The sequence below is a fragment of the Portunus trituberculatus genome, chromosome 43 (genome assembly GCF_017591435.1).
Source record: "Portunus trituberculatus isolate SZX2019 chromosome 43, ASM1759143v1, whole genome shotgun sequence".
Taxonomy (NCBI): Eukaryota; Metazoa; Arthropoda; class Malacostraca; order Decapoda; family Portunidae; genus Portunus; species Portunus trituberculatus.
Window position 1 is genome coordinate 1,827,723 of NC_059297.1, and position 22,545 is coordinate 1,850,267.

The following is a 22,545-nucleotide window of genomic DNA, read 5'->3' on the forward strand; positions in this document are numbered from 1 at the left end:
GAAAAATACACATAAAAGATAATATATGAATAAAAAAGTGAATACTGTAATGGCATTGCTAGAATAGATTGAATTAGAGGAAGACCAATCGCTATCTTTTTTTCTCAAGTCCAGTGAGTTCCACTCAGGGACAAATTTAGCATCATAGAGCAAAAAACTGATGTCCTCTTGAATCTAGAAAAACATCACCTCTGCTCTAAAGACGCAAACTGCACCATGTATGTGTTTTGTCATTTTTCTGCACCTTTATTCCAGTGATGCACTTCAGCTATATGGAAGCAGGTGCAATAAATAATTTAAGTCATTAATCTGAAGAAAGAATGAAAGGGAAGATGAGAATCACTCACTGCTTAAGTCTACTACAGAGATCTGCTTTCATCTGCCATTTTTCTCTTTGTTCAGTTTTGTTGCATCTATATCTAATATGTTTAATCTTATACATATACGTACTATATTCACACAGGTACTGTCTGCTCCAGACTTGATGAAGCAATTTTCCTACATAATTTTCTATGGCAAGTCTTTGGCTAAAGCTGGCTTTAATGTATCATGGGCCTGCCCTCCTCCCCAACCTCCATCCCTAATCTTGTGCTTCTCATACCTCCTTCACCTGTGACCTTCTCTCTCTCTCTCTCTCTCTCTCTCTCTCAGGTTTGTGTTCAAAACACTTTGTATCTTATAACTGGTTTCTCTCTAAATACTATCATGGCACACAAAATGATAGCCCAAATCTTGGTGGTCAAATATATATCCTTTAATTTTATATTCAACTTATATGGAAGTTCTTTCATTTTGCAATTACCAAATATGGAACAGTGTTTAGAGTACATACTATACAGATAACTATTAAAAATGACTGTGCATGTTGATATACAAGCCATCATAGCTTGACAAGGAATATTTGGGTGAACTTCAAAACAATTTAGAATTCCATGCATATGTATTTCACATCATAGATCATAAGAATTATCAATTGCATAACTGAAAAAGAATTTAAAACCGGAATATCTAATAGATAATTTACAGTAGGTATCCATTTATTTATCATTTTCTTGGATGACGGTCAGTGAAGGTAAATTTCATTGGTCCAACTGGTGAGAAGACAAACTTATGGACGCGGTCAATCTCTCCATGCTTGTATTCCACATTATAGCAATGCAGCATCTGCAAATAAGATAAGGTAATTACAAACACTTCTCTGCACAAATGTTATTAAATAGAGGTGCTTCACTTCCTAAACAGCAAGTGAAATTGTGACCATTACTTTCTGTAGATCAATCTTCATCCCCTTGTGTTCTATGCCCTCCCTACATCTTCTGATTTTAACTTCTGCTCTGATATTGTTTTCTACAGTTAGCACCAAATCTTTTGCTTACAAAACCTTCCAAGGGAGTCCTGTACTAAATATCATTTAAAGGTCCTCAAAAAAATAAAAGTGTGAACAATAGAGGAGAAAAAAGAAAAATAGTTCTTGATACAGAACTGCTCATACTTATTTGTGGTGTAGCATCTATTTCCTAATAAGATGAAATACAGGTTGAACTTCCCTAATTCGGTATTCTTTCATCCGGCAAAATTTTTGTTTGCCTTAATTTTTTAATTGGCCGTAGTAATTTGCCAGACCGCTGCTAGGATGCGGCGACGCTGTACTGTGTTTTGGAGTCTGGGCATTCTGGGTCAAATTTGGATCAGTACCACTCTGCCGCTCATTGCAAGCACCACCCCCGCAGGTGCATAAACATTTTTTTCTGTAATAGTTGCCCCTAAACATGGCTTCTAAGCGACCAGGAAGTGATATTGTTGTGTGTGAACCAAAGAAAAAGCGCAAACATATGACAATATCAGTGCAACAGAAAGTGGACCTATTGAGGAAGCTAGATAAAGGTATTTCAGTGCGGACCCTATGCCAATATTACAACATTGGGTAAGTATATAGAGGGTGTTTTGGGGACCACCTATAGTTCGGAATTTTCCATGGTCCGGCAAGTCTAAGGTCCGGTGGTTGCTGGATTTGGGAGGTTCAACCTGTACTATAAATATCTTGTATATTCAGTATATTCAATACAGCTTTTCCACTGTTATGCTTTACTAATTCATCTTGGGAATAGAAGCTTTACCCTGGCAATGAGGGTATAGATCTCCTGCTCCGCTAAACGTCGTCCAATGCACATCCTGACGCCAAAAGAGAAAGGAATGACGGCACAGGGATGGATGTCTCCATAAGGTCGATGTCGTAACCATCGGTCGGGCAAGAACTGATCATGCTTCTCAAACTGTGCAGGATCCCAACCAGCAAAGGCATTCATGAGGAACACTAGCCACTGAAAAAACAAGGCAGTAGATATCATAAGTGGACATACAATATAGGTAAACGAGAGCATGAAAAAATAAGAAAAATAAAAGAAGCCATCAGCCCTACATATAGCAGTCTTTGCATCAAAGTCATTTGCCTATTTCCACTGATCATTATCATCATCTCTAAATACTAATCTAAAATTGCATATTTGAAAATTAATTTCATATTTTTCATTGTGGATTCCTCACTTAAACCTATTCACATTCATTACCATTACCACCACATCAAGTCAGCTTTACCTGTCTCAACCCTTCCCCAGAGATAGACAATGAAGTTATCACCTGCAATAAACACACTCACCTTTACTTTTCTCTTAGTTTTTATGTATCACAATCTCGTCTTTACTCCTTCCATACTTGTAAAATAGATTTGATTTTATATCAGGAAAAGACTCACCCCTTTTTGAAGAAGGAAATTCCCCAGCCTCAAATCCTCCTGAAGGATGCGCACAGGGCCTAGTGCCGGTGGGAGGACACTGTAGACACGGATGGAAAATTGTTAGGAGGAGGTTTTATGAAGGTCAGGAAATATTTACATACTGTATATATATATATATATATATATATATATATATATATATATATATATATATATATATATATATATATATATATATATATATATATATATATATATATATATATATAGTATACTTTTCAATAAAAACAATTATTGTCCTATTATAGGAATCTTTTATGAACCAAAAACTTTTGACTAATCTCATGTGATTTGGAATTTCAAAAATTGGCAAAATTTTACAAGAAAAATGGTTGATGCATATAAATCAGGGAAATTGGCTAAGGAAAATATATGGCTGAAAAAAGTGCTCTAATAATGTCATTCTTCAAAAGAAATAGAAACAGAATAAATGGAAAGAAATGCCAGTTTAATATTTTGAGGTATCTGGTCATAACTTTGAAATAAATAAACAAGGAGTGGGTTTCAGAGTTTACCAGTAACCACAGGACATGCATAGACTTGAGTTTTTTCAATAGCACTGGAAATTTGTGTCAAAATTATTGTTCCAACAGGGAAATTAATGATATACAATATAGTATAATATAACATGATAGGATGATCCACTGTAGTGGATGAACCACTAAGGAATAAAAAAGGATTCAGTTCTAGTGGATTCACACTTCCATGTAAATGATGAAGTAAAGTTGTCTTGCTATGGAGCTACTTATGATTACAATACGAGAGGTGGCTATGCTGGGAGATCCTGAACACTGCCATGGAACTTTCAATATAGCAAGCCTTTCAGAAGACCTCATTCCTTGACCGTTGTTTTCTGTGTCCTCCTCAAGTCATTAGAGAAAAGAAAAATATGAAATATGCACAACCTACACTTTTTAAAATACTGTACATGACCAAAGAAATGTGAGTGAATTTTTAGAACTGATCCAAGTTATGATACAAATAGTTAACCTTTCTCATTCTTCAGTTGAGTAGCTACAAGGTGGATCCACTCTTAGTCAATTCCTTAGCATGAAAAGTGATTTAGTTGTTATCAGCACCTTACCGACTGGCTTCCTTGACCACAGCTTTGATATATGGAAGCTGATTCAAGTGTTTTTGTGTCAAGACGTCCACACCATCTCCTAACACTCGATCTATCTCCTCCTGCACCTTGATCTGGGCTTGAGGATTCTTGGCCAAAAGATACAGGATCACAGCTACCATGTCTGATACCTTTGGGAGGAAAAGGACTTACTAGTTATATCCCTCCAGGTACCTAATTTAAATATATAAATAAATATATAAAGAAAGAATAAATAAAAACAATTAAGTAAGCAATGAGTAAATAGATAATAAATAAAAGAAAATCTCTTCATTGTCAGAGCTTCTCAACCCACAAGACCACAAGACATGTCACTCGCTACAATTAACATTAAATGTGGCCCACCAAATTGTTTCCTGGGTTATCAAAGTAGCCCACCACTATATAAAGCAAGACTAGTCTTAATCTCCTATGCACAGCTCACAGATGACCACTTGAATGACGATCTGGTGACTGCTAGTTCCATTACCCCTCATTGTGAGAAGCTTTGTGTTGAGAAAGATCACCAGGCATCTCATTACTAAATTCCTTGATATCTCTTGTTCTGTATGTATAGTTTTCCATGTTCTTTTTTATTGGTGAAGTCTTTGGGTCCTCTTGGATGGACTTGTTGATGTAGCCTGTGGTACTTTGTGGGTTGGTGATCCTTGCTCAGGATATAATATGTATTGGCATTGTCTCTCTTCATTGCAAACTGAACTCTGTTTTAAACAGATGTCAACTTGTGAATTCTACTTAAATTGCTTTAGACTATAAACTTTTATACAATTTCAGTGAAATAAATATCCCTTTTGATTGGTTGAGTCACTTTACAGACTTCAGACAAGTTTCCTTTGCAGTTAATTTGCCAGAATTTCCTGCCATAGTGAAAACAGAATATAAGTTCTACCATTACATCTTTACTGTTTGTTATGTCATTTATCTTTTTTGTAAGATAATTTTTAAGCTATCTTATTTATTTTCTTCTCAAGCATTAAAGGTGACAGGAAATGAGGCATTTTATCAGCTCTTTCTGTCTCTTACCGTTTCTGTGGCACCTGGTAAGAGGTCCATCATGAATGTGATGATGTCCTTGCGGGTGATACTGTCTTGGCATAAAAGCTGCTCTAACATTGTGAGGCTGGAGTGTGGATCCTTCTCAAGCTTTGCCTTCATTTCAGACTCTATTTCATCCAAAACATCAATTGTTTTTCTGTAAAAAAAAAAAATGCAGTTTAGGTAGGGAGAGTAAAGTGAGAGACATTGTAGCAGTTGTCAAATAGCCAGCTACTTTTGTGTATGAAATAGTATCATCCTTCACTAGTAGGGTACACGTACCAATGGAGGTGCATTGTTTCATATAAATATGTTTCTTTAAATCATTACTGCATGTGAATACAAGATTAAACATTGTTTTTTTTTTTTTTTTTTTTTTTTACGTAGGGAAGAGGGCCAGCCAAGGGCAAAAAAAGTAAAGTTAGAAAAAGGCCCACTTGAGCGCTGGCTCTCCAAAGACTTCAAAAAGTGCCAAAATCGTCAGCCAGAATTAGGGGAGCAGTATGGGGGATCAATAGCAAGACTTATACTTTCACATGTTATTATAATTTTTTTTCTTTCTGTAACTGGTTGAGATATATATGACAAAAACCAGCTGCGTCTTGTTAAGGCAGGCAAGACCTAACAAGACGCACCTTGCCCTAAAGAGACGCACCTATGGTTTTTTTTTTAAATCATACAAATTCCTCACCTTATGCATACTGAAAAAAAATAACATACTTTTCAAACCTTAAGTGAAAATTCTAGGCTCAATAGCAAAACTTTGTAGCATAGGCATTGATATTATATAACAAAAAAGATCAATGTACCAATCCAAATAATTTCTTGAAATTAAAAACAGAATAAGCCAATTTCCATCATTAGTATTTCATGACAATACTAGATGCATTAATCTTACGCTACTTTTGAAAGTAGGAGGCAATGGAAGACTTAATAGCTGAAGGGAATACAAATCTGTGTCTTGCAGTGAATCTTTGTTTCCCCTGTTTAGTCTGTTGTTCTCCAGTCATATTTGTTTAGTGCCAGCAGAGAGGTGAATTTTTTATTTCATGCACCTTAGAAAATGGTTAGATTAGGTTAGGTTAGGTGAACATATTTAAGGAAAAGTGCTCATTCACAATGCTCTAAAGAGACACACTGTGTAAAACCAATGGAGACGCATGTCTCCATTGGTCTTGCGCAGTGCGTCTTTATAGGGCAGAGTTACCCCCTGAGTCAAAAGAACATATCTCCATACACAGTGAAGAAAACTGGCCCTTATTTATACTGAACACAGACATGGGCTGGGCTTTTCATCAGTGTTACTTAGGTCCTTCTAAGATCAATCTGAAAAAGTGCGTCTCCATAGGAAATACCCCATTCTTCATGCCCTATGGAGATGCACCCTCTCTCCCCTTCCATGTATGCAATGTGAAGCAGTTTCTTATGTACTTGTGCACATAAAGCCATGCACAAGCCACCTGCAAAAAATGGAATAGAAATCTGTTAAGGAACAGTAAAAAAAAGTACATTAAAAAAATAAATAAAAATCTTAGGTTTTCGTAAGGATTCTTTCAAAAACTGTACTTTTTTTTCATTTCATCTCCTGCAGTCATGCACCTATTTGGTTTAGGAAGGTAAGACAATGTCATAGTATGAGGGGATAGTTATGTAATTTTTTTAGCCTTTAATCATGCTCCTATCTATTCAACATCGGCAGAGAAGTTTTTTTTTGTCAAATGCGTCTGCATAGGGCAAGTGCGTCTCCATTGGTACACGTACCCTAGGCTCCTCACGCAGCATATGGTTGAATGACAGAAAAACTAATTAGTGGCACTTCCCATGAAGAGCAGTCCAGCATTATACCATTGTTTAGTTGAAGCTTTACCACATCATTTTTCCATGTGTTTGGTTATAGGATCATATGAGAGTTTTTAGGATCATATGAGAGTTTTAACGTGTCATTTTAAAAACCACATCTTTCAAATAACATTTCTTTTTACTTTGTTGGAGCAGCCCATAGTGATCTTCACCTGTCTGAGGCAGAGTTGTCACCAACCAGCTTTGATCACAAGTTTTCCCTTCCCCCCCTAACCCACAAGAAGGGAGGGTCTCCAGTGTCTTTCAGCTCAACTATTAAGTGTTGGGTTTTCTATACATCTTTCCACTCATCCATCATTTAATGACTTGCCATTTCATATTTTATGATATAAATTTCCATTGTGTGTACACATGATGGCAGGAATATATCACCCACTAATGCCTATATGTTTAATGGATTGCATCTGTGGAAACTTAAGTAGCATTTTTCTGAAAAAAACAAAAACAAAAACACCTGTAAATTAAATAAAAAAATATAAGATGCCTCATGTGGCCACCAAAGTTGTGCCGTGCATACTGAGAGATAAGCCAAAAGAAAACTGTGTTTACTTAACAGAAGAGCAAAAGGAGAACTGTTTTTCACTCATTAGAGGAGGAAACACTTATGTTACACTTACTCAGAAACAATTTGTTTTTTAATATGGAAGAAAACTTTCAAAAACATGTTATAACAAATAATAAAACCTGAATGTTAATATATCAAAATGAATTAGAGCATTGTGACTGTATGAACATGGTCATTGTTTTTTGTAAGGGCATCACTCATTATGAGTGACTTATTTATTTATTTTTTTTTTTTTTATTTATACCAGGTGGGCTTTTCACGACAATTTATGCGCTAAAGGGGATACTTTTTTGGGTACCTCCTATCTCAAAGCCCACCCGCTAAGAAACCGTTGCCCCAAGTGAGGAAGCCCAACCTTCACTCGGACCGTGGACAGGATTCGAATCCATGCGCTTGGAGACCTCTCTGACCCCAAAGCACACATGGTTCCACTGTACCACGGCAGCTGTTATACATTTCTGTTAATAAATTAAAGTATATTTGAGAGAGGCATTGTGAAGGAAGGCTGAGATGTGGACAGACAAAACCTGAATGGTGTGTATTGACTGCAGTGCTTTTCATTGATGACATCAATCAAGCATGGAACCACTCTTGTCCTGCCCAGCCATGCTACTCAACACATCCTCTATAGACTTTTCTTATTTCCAAAGTTGAAGTGAATTTTGAAATGTCTCAATTTTCAGTTGATAGAAGAGAAAGAGAACAAAACAAGTTGAGGCAATTGTTCACAATAGTACAGTACTTGAGAAGAGACAAGTTATCAAGAAGTAAAGTTAAGCAATACATTTTTTTCTGGACATACCTTGTATTTACACAGCATTCATTTGGCAAGACCTTTTGCAGCATATTAGACAACTGTTAGTAACTTTCAGAAGAGAAACAGCTAAATGTGTTAGCCTATCTTACTCTCTAAGTATTTCCATGGAAGTCTGAAGTTGCTTATATGTTTTTGTGGGATAGAGTTTCCACAACTTGGAACCTGATTCACACTCCATGATGGCTTTCATGAAATCCACAGTTGCCTTTACAATGCGTTGTGGTTCTGAGCCAGCTGGCAGGGAAGGGTCCAGACAGCCAATTCTCTGGTTAAGGGAGATCAAGCAGATACCTGCACAGGTGACACAAAGGGGAGTAATTAATGTGCAGTACAACTTAGTTAAGTTCATTATCAGTGAACTTGAATTATTTGGCACCATTTAAAATAAGCAATGTATTGAATCCACATAGACGATGACTTCAATTCTTCACTGTATCAGTACAATGGTGAATTCCTTCATATTATATGGAGTTCTTGTAGGGGATAAATTTTTTGTCATTCTTTTTGTCTTTTTGTAGGTGTGAATGAACTATGCACAAAATGATGAAAGTAAGTGCACGTTAATCTTTGATATGTTGTTTGTTTTTGATGTCCACTTTCCCTTCATGACTTATTGCAATCTTTACTTTGTTTCTTAGTAAATTATTTTAATTTGAGTGATATATATATATATATATATATATATATATATATATATATATATATATATATATATATATATATATATATATATATATATATATATATATATACACACACACACACTACTTCATAATGATATGCATAATTGATTTTACTTACTTTCTGAAGACCATTTATTCAATTCTTTCCTGAAGTCAACATCAACTTCCCCACTGCTGTCTCGAAGAAAAGATATTCTGAAAGAGCAAACTGTAATTTTAAGGACAGTTTTTAAATAAGAGTGGTATATGAGTCCAATATGGACACATAAGAGAGAATTGTGCAGAGAAATGCTCCTGAAACATGCAAGAAAATGAAGGAAATTATGAGAAACAGAGAAGGGAATGTAATGTGAAATAGATTATTATAATAATAACAAAATATGAGACTGCTAGAAAATGAAGGGAAGTTATTATTGTTTTGTTCTGTGTATGCTTACATATGTTAGCTTCCTTAACTGATGCATGGAAAAAAGGGGTTTAATGGAGGAAAATGTTTGTAGTCACATAATTTTAAGTACTTGGTTTAGCTGTGGCATACCAAATCACTGCTGATAAATTTACCATTACATACTGAAAGGCACCAGCTTGTACTACTGGCACCATCCTGCCACTGTCTTATACCTCTGACCCCGGAGTTGGTAGCACATGCTGTCTCTCTCCTTACAGTAAAGGCTCATTGAGAAGGAATCACATTTTCCTATTTATTTTATAAGGAGAGTAAGTGTAGACTACTAACAGTGTGTACACTGGGAACAGACAATGACAATAGACAATGACACAATTCAATCAAGAAGGCAAAAGCATGTATGTAGGTCTACATGTATGTGGAAACTGACAGAGATTAAAGGAAGAAGCAAGGAAGCAGGGATTAGTACTTGTATTAAAGAAGGAAAGGAGAAGACACTGGGGACAAACACACCTGGTGGATAGGCTGTTTAGGTACACAGGTGTGCTGAGATCAGGTTTGACTTGTCATCTGAGAGGGTGTGGCACTTTAATGACATACAGGCAATAGCATCAGCAGTATATAAAAATGACACTAACTAAATCTGGTAGATGTTTGCTAGTTTCTATTTCATTCATACTACTAATATGCTTTCAAAGATTAACAGTGGGACTGTTCCCAGGCTATTATTGAATAACAAAAGTGTTCTAGGTAAGAAAGTTTTTCATATTTCTATGATAGGATTCTTGTTTTGATTAAACCATTCACAACCAAGATCTTTATGAAAAATACATGTAGTAGATGATTCATGAACATATTCATGTAACTGTCATCTTTCTTAGATTGTTTCTTAGGAATAAAAATACAGTTATCTCTACATAAGTAATTGTTCAAACAAACTCATATCATTAGTATGTGCTTGACATGGATGTTTCATAACTAACTATAGGAATCTTCATTATTGAAGACGACAAAGTCACTCACACATCATACCTTTGTAAGAAGTCAAGAGTCACCTGGTCCACCCTTGCCAAGTACTGGCTCACATTATTGGGACGCATCACTTTGGGGCGCAGAACAGTTGCTAAACGTGCCCATTCCTCACCATTCCTGGAAAGCCACTCTCAAATTATATCTGCATGCTTTGGATGACAGAACAAGTCAATAAATAAGGCTTGTATGCTCTTGATTCAAGTTTAATACAGTTGGCATTCTAGAATGAGACATGGATTATGAAATCAATCAATAACTAAATATAGATTCTACATATATACTGGAACTGTATCAATTAATTTATATTTCTGAAGAAAGGTATTAGGGAGCTATTTTAGAACTTTCATGAGCAAACTTTCATTAAGAAACAATGAGAAAGAAGTATCAGGGATTGAAACAGTTACCTATAACATGGATGGACAGGACCCCTGTACAGAGTTAGCAGCTAGGATAATGAGAAAAACTGGTAGAGATGACTCAAAGTCTAATTTCATAGAAGCTGTTTTGGATAGAGGAGAGATGTGAAGTCTTTAGTTTAGATTAAAAGTATAGGAGAGTGTAAAAGAGAAGGAGAGTGTCACTGAAGAAGAGGGGATAGTTTTCTGGAAGGTTGTGTCTAGTTGATAGATGGAATAATTGAGCTTTTGAGGTATTAAATAATACCAAGTTTGCATAATGTGATGGCATCTTTAAATACTTAAAATGGTCACTTTGCAATTATTACTGTTTCAAGTCATCTCCCTGAATGCAGTGCTGCAATGGTATATATGTTTGATAAAATATATGCATAGAATTTAATACCTTGACATGTGACCTTGGACATACATAATAGTATGTGTATACAGAAATGGCTAGTGCCTATAGTCTGTGTACTCTAAAGTGGCTCTGGGATTTAAAACATATTGTAGCTTTTTGATAAGGTAATTGACTTGATGCAAATAATACTTGTTTTCTGTTAATCAATGCACAAGGATAGCTTACACTTTTCCTCAAGGTCTGACAACCATGCATTCCCTCAGACACCATTCAGACTGAGACCCAGGAGCCACTTTAGAGTAGACAGACTATAGACCAGACTAAAGTATCCTAGAACACAGTGGGGCTTAGTTGGACTCCCACTTAGCCCATCTCCCACACACACACACACATTCGCTAATGCACAAAACCATAAATCAAGTTTTGCTTACTCAGACACAAGGCCAGATTTCTTTTCATAATAGTCATTTTCATATCTGACCTTCTTGAGACTTTCCATTGGAGGTCTTACAGGATTATGCATGGTGGCATTCAGGATGAACTGGAGGTGCTCAGGGTTGTGGACTATGACCATGGTGGGCTGGCCAGGGAACTTGACCCGCACCACAGACCCATACTTCTGGAACAGCTTCTTGAAGTAGATGTGAATCTTGTCCTTATTAAAATCTGAAGGTTAGATAAGAATAGCAATATCACACACACACACACACACACACACCGTGCTAACCACTACACACTGCGTAGTGTAGTGGTTAGCATGCTCGACTCACACTCGAGAGGGTCCAGGTTCGAGTCCCGGAGGCGGCGAGGCAAATGGGCAAGCCTCTTAATGTGTAGCCCCTGTTCACCTAGCAGTAAATAAGTATGGGATGTAACTCGAGGGGTTGTGGCCTCGCTTTCCCTGTGTGTGGAGTGTGTTGTGGTCTCAGTCCTACCCGAAGATCGGTCTATGAGCTCTGAGCTCGCTCCGTAATGGGGAAGACTGGCTGGGTGACCAGCAGACAACCGAAGTGAATTACACACACACACACACACACACACACACACAGTTTTAAGGAAAGATTGGATAAGTGTAGATATGGAGATGGGGCCACACGAGCATAAAGCTCAGGCCCTGTAAAACTACAACTAGGTAAATACAACTAGGTACAACTAGGTACACACACACACACACACACACACACACATAAAATGATACAATATATGAGTGGAGTAAAGAGTGGCAGATGGAATTTAATATAAACAAGAGCCATGTTATGAAAATGGGAAGAAGTAGATACAGACCAAACAGGGATTACAGGCTGGGTGATGAGAAAATTGAAGAGACCAATGAGGAGAAAGACTTTGGAGTAACCGTGCAAAACACTCTGTCACCGGAGAAACACATTAACAAGATATTTGGGAAAACATATAACATGCTTCAAAATACTGGCCTTGCATTCCACTACCTACATGAAGGAATGATGAAGAAGATATTATGCACCTTAATAAGACCCGTTAGAATATGCAGCTTGCATCTGGTCACCGTATATGAAGAAAAATGTGAAGAAGGTGGAAAGGGTACAGAGGCTGGCAACAAGGATGGTACCAGGACTCAGGGAGTTAGACTATGAGGAAAGACTGAGGAAACTGGGGCTGACCACATTAGAAGAGAGAAGAACAAGAGGAGACATGATAACTATGTATAAATTGGTGAACAAGATTGACATATTGGACAGAGAGTTGATAAAGGTGACCACAAGTAATCATCTCCGAGGAAATGGAAAAAAACTAATTAAAGACATCTATCTAAATGACGTGAGAAAATACAGTTTCCTGCATCGTAGTACTGATAAGTGGAATAAACTGAGCAGTGATGTCGTTGACATGGTGTGTGTCAATCAGATGAAAGAGAGATGACAGGAGTGGACAAGGAGACAGGACACAGAGAGCTTAGCTTGGGCCCTGTAATACACAAATAGGTAAATACACACACACACACACACACACACACACACACACACACACACACACACACACACACACAGATGGCAAGAGGGACATTAATATTATAACAGTATACATACCACCCAGAACCAGTTCTTGAGAATATGAACAGTACAAAATGGTGATGAGAAATACTCTAGACAGAATGAAGCAAGAACTCATCATAAAGGATAGACTGATGATAGTTGGAGACTTTAATTGCAAAGAAATAGTGTGGGAAGGCTACGAAGTGGTGAACGATGGTGAGTGGGCAGAGGAATTGTTAAAGGTAGCAACAAATAACTTGATGACACAGTGGGTGAGATCACCAACAAGGTGCAGGGGACAAGATGTTGCAGCAAAGTTGGATTTGGTATTTACCAGGAGCATCTCTCTAAAAGAGGAAATTGAACATGAATGTCCCTTGGGGAAAAGCGATCATGATGTCCTAAGCTTTGAGCTGGATACGGAATTAAGCACGAATAAGATTGTGGAACGCAGGGAGGAAAAATTAAATTATATTAGGGCAAATTATAACCATATAAGGGAGTTCTTTAATGAAATTGACTGGTCCGTGGTATACCAGGAAAGGGATATGCAATTGAAATACGATAAATTTATGGATTTGTATAACTCTGCTGTGAAAAGTTTGTGCCATATCACAGAAAGAGGACTTTAAATAATAAACAGTGGTTTAATAGAAATTGTGAAGAAGCAAAAAAGAACAAAGAAAAGGCATGGAAGAAACTTAAGAAAAACAGTGATGTATTATCAAGAGAAGTTTACAAAACAGCAAGGAATAGATATGTTGAAGTAAGGAGAACAGCACAGAAGGAATATGAACAGAGGGTGGTGGAAAACTGTGATAGTGACCCAAAATGTTTTACAAATTCATAAATGGAAAACTAAATATAAGGGAGGCAATAGAAAAGGTAAAAATGGGGAAGAAGTATATGAGGATGCTGGAGATATAGCTGAAATTTTGAACGACAACTTTTGCAAAGTGTTTACAAAGGAGGAGCATTTTATGGGAGGAAGGCCTATGGAAATAAAGCAAATGCAGGACATCATGGTTACTAAGGAAGATGTAAGGAAAATTATAAGCAATCTGGATATTAATAAATCAATGGGGCCTGATGGCATATCTGGGAGGTTGCTAAATGAATGTAAGGATCAATTGTTGAACCCTGTATTTGATATTGTGGAAACCTCCATACGAACAGGATTAGTCCCGAAAGAGTGGAAAAGAGCTAACAATGTGCCTATATATAAGAATGGTAGTAGAATTATAGAACAGTATTGTTGACTAGTATATTGTGCAAGGTATGTGAAGAAGTAATTAAAGCTAAGTGGAGTGAGTATCTAGAAAGTGAAAACATTCTGAGTGAAAGACAGTTTGGTTTCAGAAAAGGAAGATCGTGCATATCCAATTTATTATGTTTTTATTCAAGAGTGACTGACATACTACAACATAGAGAGGGATGGGTGGATGCTATCTACCTGGACTTGAGAAAGGCCTTTGATAAAGTACTACACAATAGACTGATGTGGAAACTAAAGAAGATTGGAGGAGTAAATGATAAACTAGCAAAATGGATGGAAAATTACTTAATGGGAAGAGAAATGAGAACAGTGGTGAGAGGAAGGAAGTCCGAGTGGAAGAAGGTAACCAGTGGAGTTCCACAAGGGTCAGTGCTGGGTCCCATCATGTTTTTGATTTATGTTAATGATATGCCAGTAGGAATTGACAGTTACATGAACATGTTTGTGGACGATACTAAAATTATGAGGAGAGTAAAGAATGTGGAAGATTGTAACAAGTTACAGGAAGATCTTGATAAAATATATGAGTGGAGTAAGAGTGGCAGATGGAATTTAATATAGACAAGACCCATGTTATGAAAATGGGAAGAAGTAGATACAGACCAAACAGGGATTACAGGCTGGGTGATGAGAAAATTAGAGACCAATGAGGAGAAAGACTTAGGAGTAACAAAACACTTTGTCACCGGAGAAACACATTAACAAGATTTTTGGAAAACATATAACATGCTTCAAAATATTGGCCTTGCATTCCACTACCTAGATGAAGGAATGATGAAGAAGATATTATGTACCTTAATAAGACCCCAGTTAGAATATGCAGCATGTGTCTGGTCACCGCATATGAAGAAAAATGTGAAGGTGGAAAGGGTACAGAGGCTGGCAACAAGGATGGTACCAGGACTCAGGAGTTAGACTATGAGGAAAGACTGAGGAAGCTGGGGCTGACCACATTAGAAGAGAGAAGAACAAGAGGAGACATGATAACTATGTATAAATTGGTGAACAAGATTGACATATTGGACAGAGTTGATAAAGGTGACCACAAGTAATCATCTCCGAGGACATGGAAAAAACTAATAAAGACATCTGTCTAAATGACGTGAGAAAATACAGTTTCCCGCATCGTAGTATTGATAAGTGGAATAAACTGAGCAGTGATGTCGTTGACGCGGTGTGTGTCAATCAGATGAAAGAGAGATATGACAGGAATGGACAAGGAGACAGGTCACAGAGAGCTTAGCTCGGGCCCTGTAATACACAAATAGGTAAGTACAAATAGGTAAATACACACACACATCCTATGATAAAAATTTGCTCAAATTATAGTAAATGAAGGAAACATATATGATGGTCATTTCCTCCATTACCAGATGGAAAAGAAAAGTTCATATTAAGTACATAAATGTTAAATGTTTATTACATTCATGTGGATCATTTGTGTTAATTTATGGAAAGCAAACTCATTTACTTATATAATTCTACATAATGTACTATGGATTAAGCTGGTAGTTACTACTTTCATGCCAACATTTCTTATTTGTCTGATCAAATAAAGCAACATTTACAAATCTGTCACAGTCAGTGGTTGGCTTGCTGCTTAGAATCCATACCATCTTCTGTTTATTTAGCTTAAGATTCCTGACTCACATGACACTAAAGCCTGCAGTGCATCTCTAATTTTAGTTTAACATTGGTCAGATTACATGACTCATGTCTACTTAGCACAGAATCCTATTTTGTTAAGTTAAGAAACTAGTCATGTCTCACGCTGAGCATAGGGTGTAGGTGTTGCAGATCTTGACGCCTGAGGGGTGGGACTGAATCACACCTACAGTTAGGAGGAATGAGTAGGCCTAATCCTTTGTGACCAACTGTATATATCTTATTTCTGTTCCAAAAGTAATAACTATTCCAATCAGATGGCGTGACAGATGTCTCTATTTGATTCCGTTCCTAATCCTCTCACTCTCCCTCATCACTCTCAATTCTCTTTCCACACTATTAAAGAGATTGGCCTCTTGCACCTGCTCGTATTTCTATTCTTCTATCTGCCATTCTTTCTATAAAGTCTCCTGTAATTCAGTATACGTAGCTATGTATGTATACTGAAGGCCAAAGTTCATAACCCCATCTCAGGGAGTAATGAACTCCCTCTTTCACACACACACACACACACACACACGACGCGAGCATCTACTCTATATCCCCTCCCCCGGACCCCCTCCCACCAAAACAAACAATTTATTTACCTTTATCGAAGATCATATCAAGGAGGGAGCCAATGACAGGGTAACACCGAGGGCCGGGCACCTCTTGTAAGGGTGGTGTGGTAGTACATGATGAGCTGGCTGTTGCTGCTGCCGTAGCTGTTCTGCATTGATAATTATCTATCCTTCTCACCACACATAGAGCCAAAGGACGTTGTAGTCGCCACATACTCCTCTCGTGTTTTCTGGCAAAAACAAGTTAGTAATCACCACAAATCTAACCAATTTCAAGAATAAAAAGCGGTTACATACTTTCGTTTAGTACCATCATAATTCGTCTCAAACATTTGGTAGGCCTATGTGGTGCACATGATGGGTGACGTGCTGCACCTCACGCCGCCCTTTATAGGCCAAAGCTGCCTTGACTTCGGTCTCAATAAGAAATCTCAATATGTGTATGGTTTGTTTTAAGAAGTTATTACTATGTACTTACCAAGCATACCAACACGCCAGGGTGATGAAATATTTGTGACGATGACAAACATGTATCTGATGTAAAATACTATGAAATGTGTGTTGTAGGCATTTAGTGAATTATCAATGTTTCACATACAGTCTCTCCCAAAAGAGCTGCAATTTATCTTTAAAACCGTGGTAATGTAACAGCCAGCAGAATTCCAATAGCTGATGACTAACTTAGAAAATTTTTGCGCTATTCTTGTAAGTCAAGGATGATCAATAAACCTTCAAAAGAAAACGTCAAGTACTTACATTTTTTTCTGGGAGAAAGGACACCCCCATCCATGTCAAAGTCAAGGTCAACACTGGCGAGATGTGACTCACTGACTCTGTAAACTCCACTGGCTCCTCCACTCTGAGATAATAGGCCCGTGTAGGGTTACCAGAGGCCGCTCGCTCCACCAGGCACCAACCAGCAACAGGCTCCAACTCCGAGTGTTCAGCCTGAGTGTGGAGCGCTAGTGTGAGCCAGACGTTTCAATTGGCCAAAGAATGGGATAATTTGAGAAAAGCTACTGTCATGAAAGTAGCTATGGGTAGAAAAGTGCAATGTGTGTCTACAAAGTTAGCGGTGTCTGGAATGACACTTAAAATGATTGAACGAGAATGTTATGTGATGGAAGGAAATATTAGGTATGTTATAACTGACGGAAAATTAAATGAATACATGAAATGTTGATGATCAAATAGTGTAAAAAGTCTTCAGGAATCATATAGTCTGTATTTGTTCAGGCTTTCCTCTCTCATCTCAAATGTGGGAAGAATAATAGCCGTCTGTCCGTTGTGGCTGTCTTGCGCCATGTAGTTCCTGAGTAAATGTCCACAATGGGACAGCTAATGCTAATGACAACCACGATTTGTCATCTGCACCACTTGATAAAGCGCCACTTGAGGTCATTTGCTATGGATGAGGTAAGATATGCTGACGTGATTGGAATTCTGATCGTTGAATGCGGTGGGTCGCTGTTTAGCATGCCACCTACTGCAGGAAGATAATGTCCTGCCTCCGACATAGTGCCAAAGAAGCTGTTGTCTGCGTGTTGCCTTTAGTTTCCTTGTATAATGCATAAGTACTATTTATAACAATATTAAAAGGGATTTTACAAACCTGTTTAATTTCAGAATTGCAAGTTTTTAAAAGCTTAAGTGTATAAAGTTTGAGAAGGAAAAGAGGTTAAAGGGTGAGACAAGGAGGCCTAAAGCCCCGTCCAGACACCTTAGAGCTGTGCCCGTGTGCAAAAGCAGGGTAATAGAATTCTCTTTAGTTTGGTTTGCCCATTGACTGGTCTACCGCTTTCCTCTCTTTCCAAACCATTAGCGTGAGACAACGAGTGACTTCAGGGGTTACATCACGGATTTCGCTCCCCGCCTCCCCTTCTCCCCGTGATTGCCCCAAAGAGAGATGGTCAGCGCCAGGGCCCATTGAATTATAGGGTCCCTCCACGCGCAGGACTGGGTAGCCGTGGGCGGGACCAAAGCTCTGTGACGTCACGGGGAGTTCTGCTGGGAGGTGCGCGCGCGCTCTCTCTCTCTCTCTCTCTCTCTCTCTCCCAGCAGAGCTCTCCGTGACGTCACAGAGCTTTGGTCCCGCCCACGGCTACCCAGTCCTGCGCGTGGAGGGACCCTATAATTCAATGGGCCCTGGTCAGCGAGAAAAGGGCGGAAGAATATTAAATGGTTTCCCGCATCTGCCGTAGCTGAAATGGTGATGGGAAATTAGGGTTTGATAAAATGTTTTGCGTGTTTCTCATGTCTCCGTGAAATAAGGGGAAATATTGCGTGTGTGTATACGTGAGTGACTGTTTTGGTAGTTGTGTTAAATCATCAGACACTGCTCGCGTAAGGACAAAAGGACAACAGCAGTAAATGACAACAACAGGTGACTGTCAGGGGATAAATGCAGCTCCTCCTCCTCCTCTTCCTCCTTCTAATTCTCCTTCGTCTTCATCTTCTCATTTATCTTTAAATAACTCCTTATCCTCCTTCCATACCTCTTTTTTTTTCCCTTCCCTTCCAGAACTACTTACTTCCTCATTCTCTTCCCCCATAGTTCTCCCCATTTTCCTCACAAATATCTCTTTTTCCTCGTGTACAAAACGATAGTTGTAACAAACGAGAGTGAACTACTTATTACCTTCAGGGAATATGTAAGGTGAGGATCTCGACGAGGTGTTACAACCAACAAATACTTCTCACCCCCCCCCTCTCTCTATCTCTCTTTCTGTGAGTGTGTGTTCGGCGGGTTCCTACCCAGGTAGATGAGTACCGTGGCCAGCCAGGTACGCGGGTATTCCTGTAATACTTTAATAGGGGAGCAACGGGTCTATACTGAGTACGGGAATAAATAACAGTGTGCAATAATTTCTGAAATCTGGTGAAAATTGGAAACTTTTCTTTCACGCTGGCCAGTAACAGTAACAATGTTGAAAGCGCCAGTGATATATATATATATATATATATATATATATATATATATATATATATATATATATATATATATATATATATATACTATATATATATATATATATATATATATATATATATATATATATATATATATATATATATATATATATATATATATATATATATATATATATATATATATATATATATATATATATATATATATATATATATATATATATATATATATATATATATATATATATATATATATATATATATATATATATATATATATATATATATATATATATATATATATATATATATATATATATATATATATATATATATATATATATATATATATATATATATATATATATATATATATATATATATATATATATATATATATATATATATATATATATATATATATATATATATATATATATATATATATTTTTTTTTTTTTTTTTCCAGTCAGTCATTCCGTAATTGATCATTATAGTATAGCTTCTCTTTCTTCTCAGATTACGTATTCACTCCCGGCCCAAAGGCAACGTCCCGGGTAGCGGGTAGTTGTGTCCCGCGGCACCTGCCGGTAATCGTCTCAATCAGTGGGTCCCGAGTACCTGCATGCTCGTTGTAGTCGTCTCAACGATGACACCACAGCGCGCTGACGGGTAGCAGTTTATGATGGATACTCAGGATATACCCGGGTATCCCGTGTAGGGTGGGTCAGGTACCCCGTATACTGTATACTCACGATTACCAGAAATCCTGTATTCTGTCCGTCTCTAGTGTGTGTGTGTGTGTGTGTGTGTGTGTTGCCTTGTTGGCAGGGCTGTGTACATGATGATACTCACTCCATGACGTGTATTTCCGCCAATAATCAACATTGAGTTTGTGGCCAATCACAGGTCAAGACAGTAGCACGTCACCTGTGGTTAGGCGGGAGCCTCGCTTTCTTTTAGATAGAACCTGAGGGCTGTTGGCTGAGGAGTGAGAAGCTCAGTGTGTGTGTAGCAGTGACTGTGAGCGTTTAATTATTAGTGTTGATACTATCACTGTACTGTTACTGCGAGACGATGCATAACGAAGGACAATCACTTTGTGTTTGCACATACGGCTCCCCGCAGTCTGCAGAGTGTGACAGGCCTGGAATATCTGGTAAGGTTGGTTTTGGTCGGGTACCATAATGTCTGTATGGATTGGGGCACACACACACACACACACACACACACACACACACACACACACACACACACACACATCTGAGTGTGGAAAACAATAAGAGACATTAAGCTAAAAACTTAAAAAAGTAATACAGGAAGGGTCGTATGTTATGTCAGCAGACGGGTAGGGTGAGGTGCCAGCAGATAGTCCATATTAAATGTCATTATCTCCTTCTCTTTCACTTATTGCAAGCCAAAAGTGTCTCTGAATGGAGCTGGAAGCTTAATCTTTCATATTTGCCAGCTAAATAATAATCGCAGTTGTTTGGTTTTGTTGTGATGAAGGTTAAAAAGTATTATATGGCTGCCTCCTCCTTAGTCGCGCCGCCGCCTGTCTTTGTTCGAATATCATTTTCATTATTTTCTAATTCTTTATATTGACTTGAGTAAAATTGATGTGGTTTCTACGAATACCGAGTGACTTGTGAAGTGTGTTTGATGCTTCAGTTAAGCGAGATGTATTTAATTAATTGTTTTGTACGTAAATGAAAGATGATTTTGGCTCGATTTTTTCATACCAGCTCAGAACCGTCTTTAATTTCTGCCTTTAGTCCAGATTATTGCTTCAAAAAATCGTTAAAGATGATTTTAAGTGTTTCTCGCTCGTGTTGAGTTAAATATGTGAACGTAGGAATTATTTGTGTGCAGGTTAAAGAAACGAACTATAACATTCTGTTTGTGTATAATATTTCTTCTTCAGCTTATAGGTAAGTTTAAAGGTCTGACAAAGTAGTTTCTATTTCTTATAGGTGTCTCCATTCCATTTGTGCACTTTGCCGGAGTATTTGGTTTTATGGTGTTGATGATGCAACTTTTTTCAAGTAATTCCTAAAAAAATATTTCTATGAATAGTCAGCCAAGTAATATTTTGATATTCCCATAGTTACTTAAAAATTATGGCTTTTCAAAATTGAATAGGCATTTTTGGCTTATGTATCCCTTTTCTGGGGGTCTTTTTTTTAAATGGAAGCAGTTACGTATATACGACGTCATCCCGGGACCGACGCCAGCCAGGTCTGGGCGAACCGAGGTGGCTTGAGACATGGCGGCTTTGGAATGGCGGGAGGTTAGGTGTGTATCCAAACAAAATCAGCCTATGGCCTTGTGTGTGTGTGTGTGTGTGTGTGTGTGTGTGTGATTCATCAAATTCACCACTGTCGTCTGCTAATCACCCAGTCAGCCTTCCCCATTACGGAGCGAGCTCAGAGCTCATACACCGATCTTCGAGTAGGACTGAGGCCACAACACACTCCACACACCGGGAAAGCGAGGCCACACCACCTCGAGTTACATCCCGTACCTATTTGCTGGATAGGTGAACAGGAGCTACACATTAAGAGGGTTGTGTGTGTGTGTGTGTGTGTGTGTGTGTGTGTGTGTGTTTATAATTTTTCGTGTTAATCATTTAATCTACATTTTCATCTATTTCCTTATTTGAACAGTATTTTCCTTCCTCCTCCTCCTCCTCCTCCTTCTCCTCCTCCTCCTCCTCCTCCATAGAGTGACCCCTCCCCACTTTTACAGGTTTGAGAAATATTGCGGCGGGAACATGGGCCACCTTTTCGCGGAGGTGCTGGTGACACTGGCCAGGCCGGGGCTCAGAGTTATATCTCTAAGCCTTTGGCCAGGCAGGGGCGGCACAGGCATCCTGGCGACCTGCACCACCGCCACCATGCCCGTAATTATTATTTTTTTTCCTTTTATTACCATCATTATTGTTGTTGCTATTTTTGCTATTTTTTTTCTATCTGTTACGTTCAGGATTACGTTGCTATTGGTTACCGTTATGGCGCCCCCTTGCGTCTGT

General features: G+C 38.0%; 1 protein-coding gene and 1 long non-coding RNA gene across 6 annotated transcripts in view; one reads left to right on the forward strand and one right to left on the reverse strand.

The window, feature by feature from the left end:
- LOC123517954 overlaps window positions 1-22,545 on the forward strand; it is a 142,166-nt gene that overhangs the window by 69,264 nt on the left and 50,357 nt on the right. For 3 of the 5 annotated variants that reach the window (XR_006678629.1, XR_006678628.1, XR_006678625.1), the window contains exons 3-4: window positions 21,712-21,809; window positions 22,263-22,416. This is a non-coding gene — a long non-coding RNA (uncharacterized LOC123517954). Of the gene's footprint in view, window positions 1-19,994; window positions 20,674-21,711; window positions 21,810-22,262; window positions 22,417-22,545 lie in introns of those variants that run through there. The other 2 variants (XR_006678627.1, XR_006678630.1) reach the window with 2 other exon arrangements.
- LOC123517948 (probable cytochrome P450 49a1) lies at window positions 922-17,524 on the reverse strand. Its single transcript, XM_045278428.1, has 11 exons — window positions 17,341-17,524; window positions 16,612-16,814; window positions 11,503-11,737; window positions 10,316-10,432; window positions 8,996-9,072; window positions 8,284-8,485; window positions 4,941-5,109; window positions 3,879-4,048; window positions 2,753-2,831; window positions 2,118-2,321; window positions 922-1,164 (listed from the first exon to the last, which is right to left on the reverse strand). Exons 2-11 carry the CDS (start codon window positions 16,796-16,798, stop codon window positions 1,045-1,047), a joined length of 1,560 nt encoding a protein of 519 aa, XP_045134363.1. The 5' UTR covers window positions 16,799-16,814; window positions 17,341-17,524; the 3' UTR covers window positions 922-1,044.

What these genes read in the sequence shown, in the direction of transcription:
- LOC123517948 (XM_045278428.1), bottom strand. Translation starts at nt 16,798, where the DNA reads ATGTGGCGACTACAACGTCCTTTGGCTCTATGTGTGGTGAGAAGGATA. An exon ending in TGATATGATCTTCGATAAAG is followed by an intron (nt 11,738 to 16,611) that starts GTAAATAAATTG and finishes TCTAACCTTCAG; the next exon opens with ATTTTAATAAGGACAAGATT. An exon ending in TCCATGGAAATACTTAGAGA is followed by an intron (nt 5,110 to 8,283) that starts GTAAGATAGGCT and finishes TTTTTTTTACAG; the next exon opens with AAAAACAATTGATGTTTTGG.